This window comes from Emys orbicularis, chromosome 7 (genome assembly GCF_028017835.1).
Source record: "Emys orbicularis isolate rEmyOrb1 chromosome 7, rEmyOrb1.hap1, whole genome shotgun sequence".
NCBI classification, from domain to species: Eukaryota; Metazoa; Chordata; order Testudines; family Emydidae; genus Emys; species Emys orbicularis.
The window spans coordinates 110,921,521-110,927,901 of NC_088689.1; the positions used below are offsets into that span (position 1 = coordinate 110,921,521).

General features: G+C 47.8%; 1 protein-coding gene across 1 annotated transcript in view; it reads right to left on the reverse strand.

Annotated features, from left to right (window-relative positions):
• UROC1 (urocanate hydratase 1) overlaps positions 1-6,118 on the reverse strand; it is a 70,866-nt gene extending 64,748 nt beyond the window's left edge. The window contains exon 1 of the mRNA XM_065408136.1: positions 5,993-6,118. Coding sequence (XP_065264208.1) covers positions 5,993-6,118 — 126 coding nt within the window. The remainder of the gene's footprint in view (positions 1-5,992) is intronic.
• Between the last annotated feature and the right edge of the window lie 263 nt (positions 6,119-6,381).

Sequence of the window (6,381 nt, forward strand, 5' to 3'; positions counted from 1 at the left end):
ATGTTACTAGCGAACACAAAAATCCCAGCTATAACTAATATATGGTAAGGTTGAGTGTTTTTGTTAGTTGACATATCAGCTGCAGTCAGCCATAACTACAATGATTTAACTCTGGAGAATTTCAAATGAGAGGATAAATTATGCCACACACACACTCTTAAAAATAAAATACAATTATCTGGGATAAAATTCTATGTGTGTGGCGGGGGGAAATGTGTAACAGGAAAAGGGAAAATATTGCAACATTTGGAATTATGGCTGTGTTCTATGTTGACTATCAAGTGCTGGAGGAATGAAAATGTTATTTTTCTAACCTGGCTAGAGTTATTCAATAAATATCCTGCATTATTTGTAGTATAATGGGATTGCTAGAGATATTTTTACCTAATCTACAAATACAGTTTGATAAATTCAAACAGTTTAACATGTAAGTAAATACTAGAGCTTGGCAAATGGTGTGAAAACATTTTTGTGAATATCTGCCTGGATTTTTTTGGCTGAGCATATGCCTTATTTGTGTTCCCTTTCCAAGAGCATCCAAGTGATTGCGTTTTGTAATACAAACATTCATGCAAATGAATTCCAAAGTTGCATGCGTTTATATTTGCAGAAACCAAAGTGAATTCTCAGATGAAAGTATCTATACCAAAAGCGCTAGTACGTGCAGGGCCGGCTCCAGGCACCAGCTGACCAAGCACGTGCTTGGGGCGGCACCTTGGAAGGGGCAGCCAAGCTTGGGGTGGCGGGGGGGCGCTCAGGTTTTTTTGGTTTTTTTTGGTTCGGTGAGGCGGCGCTCGAGGTTTTTTGTTTGTTTGTTTTTGTTTCAGCGGCGCGGCACTGGGGGGGGGCGGGGGCTTTGGCGGCGTGGTGCTGGGGGGGGCGGAGGTTGGCATGGCGCGGCGCTCGGGGTTTGGGTGGCACGGCATGGCGCGGCGCTTGGAGGGGGTTTGGGCGGCACAGCCCGGCGCTCGGGGGTTTGGGCGGCGCGGCGCACGAGGGGGGGGGTTTCGGCGGCCCGGCCCGGCCCAGCCCAGCGCTCGGGGGCGGGGCCGGGCCAGCCCGGCTCTCAGGGGGCGGCCGGGGGTTTCGGCGGCGCGGCGCTCGGGGGGGGGGCAGGGGTTTCGGTGGCCCGGCACAGCCCAGCGCTCGGGGGGGGGGTTCGGCGGTGCTGGGGGAGGTGCGGGGGTTTCAGCGGCCCGGCGCAGCACTGGGGCAGGGCTGGAGTTTCGGTGGCGCGGCGCTGGAGGGGGGGGTGTTACGGCGGGGCGGCGCTCTTTTTTTTTTGCCTGGGGTGGCAAAAAAGTTAGAGCCGGCCCTGAGTATGTGTGTCCAGAGAAGATAAGCAATACCATGTGGCTTATGTGACCAATCACAACTAAGCAGCACATCTTGAATTTTGTATGTTCCTGGCCTCTACATACTTAAATCCCACTAAGTCATCAAAATATGGAGCCTTGGCCTGGACCTTTGAATGGGAGTGAATTTCATCTATAATAAATGCATTTCTGGAAATCAGAATTTCCCTGTGATTATTCTGCAAGCAGAGAAAGAGATGAAGAGCCTCCTTTTCAGAGAGGCTTGGTACTTATGGCTCCTATTGACTTCATTTCACGCTGCAAGTGCTCAACGCCTGTGAAAATCAGGCTTTAACCTCACTAACAATGTATATGAAAGTCAATAGGACTTATGCTCCTAAATCACTTAGACTTTTTTTGAAAACCCCACCCTGAATTAATAATTTGTTGAGAGTATTTCAATCCGGTCACCTAAGTACAATATAAGAACTTGACCCAAAGTTTCCTCCTTAGACATGCGTGGTGGATCATGACTAATATTTTACTCTCATTTTGAAGCACTCCACTAGCAGTTCATTTTTCTTGCTCAATAGAATTCACACGCCCCATTGTGTTCTAAGCAGAGCATGCCCTGCTGTCATTTAAATAAAAGTGAATCCTTGCACTAACTTCAACAGGAGCCAGATAGCTTTCAATAGATCCCGCTGCAATTGATCAACTGTCAACCTCTTTGTTATGGGACTGTCTTGAGAAACCAGGAATATAAGAACCTTTTTAATGGCTTTTCTTTCCTCCCTTCTAAAAGCCAGTATCTGGGTGTGGATTTACATGACTAGCCTCAGTTTATCCTCATAATAACACTATCAGCACTTTCCATTGGAGGATCTCAAAGCATTTTTCAAACATGAAGATGAAGCCTTACAACCATATTGGGAGATAGGTCACTATTACTGTTCCCATTTTACTGATGGGAAACTGAAGCCTAGAGAAGTGACACTCAAAGTCACATTGATTTCTTGGTTCCTTGTTCTATTCTTTAACAATGAGATTAACTTTTCTTTCCTCCCATTTATCTTCTTTGGTGTTTATAAGGCATTTATAGTGGGATTATTCTCTGAAAAGTGATTGTAAAAATGAGATTGTGGGTTTCACGTGTTATTCTCTCGCAATAGCATCCAATACAGATGACCTCAGTTTAGAAGTAAAAGTGGATCTTTCTGAATGGCCATTGTTGTAAACTCCACACAGGCTCTGAAAGTCCACCTGTGTTCTTTATGGCTAAGATTTTCAAAAGCAGAAGCCTAGAGTTAGACTTCTCCTTCCATATGTTGATTTCTAACTCAGTGGCCTGATTTTCAGAAATGCTAATCAACCAGAAGCTCCCACTGAGGTCAAATGTCCTCCCGCTTCTCCACCGAGGTCAAAGGGAGCTGCTGGGGGCTCAGCAATTTCACAAAAGGGGCCACTTTAGGCTCCTCTTTTTGAAATTCTTGACCCATGCCTATTACATTATAACTACTAGCAAAGATACTCCAGTCAAAGCTTCCTGTTTGCAGAATGTTTAGCTTGACAGATGGAAGCGGAAGAACAGAAGGCTTGAGCTTTCTGAGACGGGGAGGGAAAGACAGAGGATATGGCTGTTTCAAGCGCTAGGGCATGAAAGTGGAAGCAAGTGAGCTCAGGAAACTTATAAACAAAATAGGTCCTCAGAAATGGTTTGGTTTATCCAAGGAGATTAAAGATTGTATGGTAGGGAGAATTGTATATCTCGTCAGCAAGCCCCAAGGCATATGGATTTTTCTAAATCTCACTTAAAGGCTTTATATTATTACCAGAAACAGAGGCACAAGAAAACAAAACATTGCAATGGCTTAGAATTATTATTGCAAATACAGAAAAACTTTGACTGAAGGGATACAAACATCCTCAGCAAGTATAAGTCACCATAGCTTCACTGACTCCATACCAGCTGAGACGCTGGACTACTTTCTTCCATTGCTCATTAGCTATTTTAATTAGAAAATAAATGTATCATTGCATATAAAGAAAAATCTCCAGATAGTCCCAGCATTACACACCACTGGTAAAAGCTGAAATCCTGTCTCAAGGTTTTGAAACCACCTTGTAGAAAGACTATATTTTTAAGCATGGAAGGCATTTGGGCTTTTGGGTATCAAATAAATACCAGCTGAGACTCTCAACCTGTTAGGAGTTTAAAGGTGGAGGATTAAAAGCCAAATAAATCAGAAAGGAAGCTTTTAAATCTTTAACAGGCCAATCAAAAATTCACAACCAGCCTGATCTTTTATTAACTGTTATTGATAAGGAGGGGAGAGAATAGGGTAGGATGCTGGAAACCAGATTGGGACTAAACCAATTCCACTGGGTTTGTTCCCAGAAAATACTTGACCTGAGGAAATAATGTGGAGTCCATGATCCATACTTTCCTCCTTGTGAGGTTATGGCGGGCAGGAAATTGTACTAGTTTCCATTCACAGAGTACCTGCCCCATAGGAGAAAAGGGGTGAGGATCTCTCCATGATAAAGAGAGGGGGTTTGGCCTGCTAAAAGGTGAATATCTGTAGGTCCATAGAGATCTCGGAACATCTATGGAGACCGTATGCCTCTGCACCGCAGCTCCACTGATCTCCCGTCCTCCTGGCAGCAGGGCTCCTTCGAGAGCCACGCAGTCATTAATTCCCCCACCTCCATCCCATGGCTGTGCTGTAATAGCCAAGGAGAACATTCCTCAGCAACAAATGTTGCTCAAAATAGCATTCATTCCTAATTGGATCTCTCATGGTTGTTCCCTTCTTGTTCCAAATGCCCCTGATGTCTCAATCCTTAGAAGTTGGGTTTCCATAGAGTCCCAAGGACTTGGGGAGAGATCGGAGAGCTGGATCTCCCCAGGTATGCACCTCCACCCCAGCTGGTTTTTAACTATTTTGGTTCCTCCTTGCTTGTGGAAACGGACAGAAAGAATCTGACCTCAAGTGTCAATTCACCACTCACCTAAGCAGGTGTAACACCAAAAAAGTCTATGAATTTGTGCCTACTTTCACCAGTTGTGAATGTGTCCCTGTGTGTCTAGCATAGCAGGGGGCGGGGGGAAGAGGGAACGTACAATGTTATATTATTATTGCTATTATTATCTGATGAAACATGGTCTTTCAGACTATTAAGGAACCCACTTGCTGCCCTTGAACAAGCAAAACTCCTATTGACTTTTGTTTTAATGTAACCTCTCTACTGTAAAAAAAATTTTAAATCTCTAATAAGGATTGAGCCTAACGATTACTTAACAGTGCAAATTACTTAGTCAAACAAAAAAAAGAGAATTGCACAACCAGGAAGAAATCATTAACTCAAACCCTTGAAGTCTGTGCCTCGGCAGAGAATACCATGACGTTTCTGATTAGGCTTTTAAATATATTTCCCCCTGTAACATCTTAAAATGCAAAACCAAAAAGGAATGTATGTGGATGGTTTGTAAACAGGTGTTGATCTTCCATACTTTGCATTGATCAATTTTGTGGGCTAAGCCTTGTACACATACAGTAGGGCAGGGGCGGGCAAACTTTTTGGGCCGAGGGCCACATCTGGGTGGGGAAATTGTATGCAGGGCCGGGGCAGGGGGTTGGGGTGTGGAGGGAGTGTGGGGTGTGAGAGGGGGTGCGGTGTGCAGGAAGGGGCTCAGGGCAAGGGATTGGGGGCAGAGGAGGGGTCCAGGGTGTATGAGGGGGCTCAGGGAAGGGGGTTGGGGTGCAGGAGGGGTGCAGTGTGTGGCAGGGGACTCGGGGCAGGGGGTTGGGGTGCACAGGAGTGCGGGAGGGGGCTCAGGGCAGGGAGTTGGGGTTCAGGAGGGGTGCGAGGTGCAGGCAGGGGGCTTAGGGCAGGGAGTTGGGGGGCAGGGGGCAGGAGGGGTTCGGGCTGCGGGGTGGCAGCGGCGCGCACCAGGGCCAGGGCAGGTTCCCTGCATGCTTGCCCTGGCCCTGGCCCCGCGCTGCTCCAGGAAGCGCTGTGGCACCTGGGGGGTGAGGGAGGGGGGAGGTGGGGTGGAGGGCTCCGCGTGCGCTGCCGTTGCCTTGTCTCCAGGTACCTCCCCCGAAGCTCCCATTGGCCACAGTTCCCCGTTCCCTGCCAATGGGAGCTGGGGGGGGGGAGGGTGCCTGAAGGCAAGGGCAACGAACAGAGCCCTCTGGCCCCCCCGCCCGAGAGCAGCGTGGGGCCCGCGGCGCCACGGGGGGCAAGCCTGCGGGCCAGATCCAAAGCCCTGAGGGGCCGGATCCGGCCCGTAGGCCGTAGTTTGCCCACCCCTGCACTAGGGATTTTTTTTTTAAAAGGGGATACTCATAAAATGTCCAGTGAAAAGTGCTGGATTGACAGCTACAGAGCCAAAAGTCCCCTGTTTATCCCCAGAAAGCACCAAAAACTGCTGTGCAAGCTGCTCCCACACTGCCCCACCGACGTGTCTCAAGCTTTTCTTTGGGGAGAAGCAATGAGGTGGAAAGCAGACGAGTCCCCATGGCCTTGTCTGTTAGCTGACAGCTCAGTGATATTAAGCAACAATGAAACTTATTTAGTGGCCTTGTACTTTGGCCCCCAAACCCTGTGGAGCATTTGAGGCAGAAGCCCTGCTGCTTTGGTGGCTAGTATCTGGTGGGAAGGAAGGCTTGGTCTTGCAAACCCCGTGTTACCTTTTCTTCCTGAGCGGTGAGGTTGGGGATTCTCACAGGCGCGTGAGGCACTCCTTTCTTTTGCCCTCTGTTTTCCGGCAGGGGATGTAGTGGAAGTCCCCCACAAATTTCCTCCAGGCTAGACATGTCTGCTGGGGAAATAGGAGATGAAGAAAAGGCTGTTTCAAGGGGAATGAGACGTGGAAAGGGAGAAGTGTGAGCACCTGGGATGTGCAACAGCTATGAAATCACCTCAGAGAGAACAGCCTGTCCTGTGGCTTTTGCAAACATGCCTCCCAAGTTCTGAGGACAGACACCACAGGCGACACACCTCCTCACACTGTGAAATCCCATTGGTTCTTCCCTCCTCCCCCTAATAATGAATCATTTACCATTTTGCTGTTTATTCT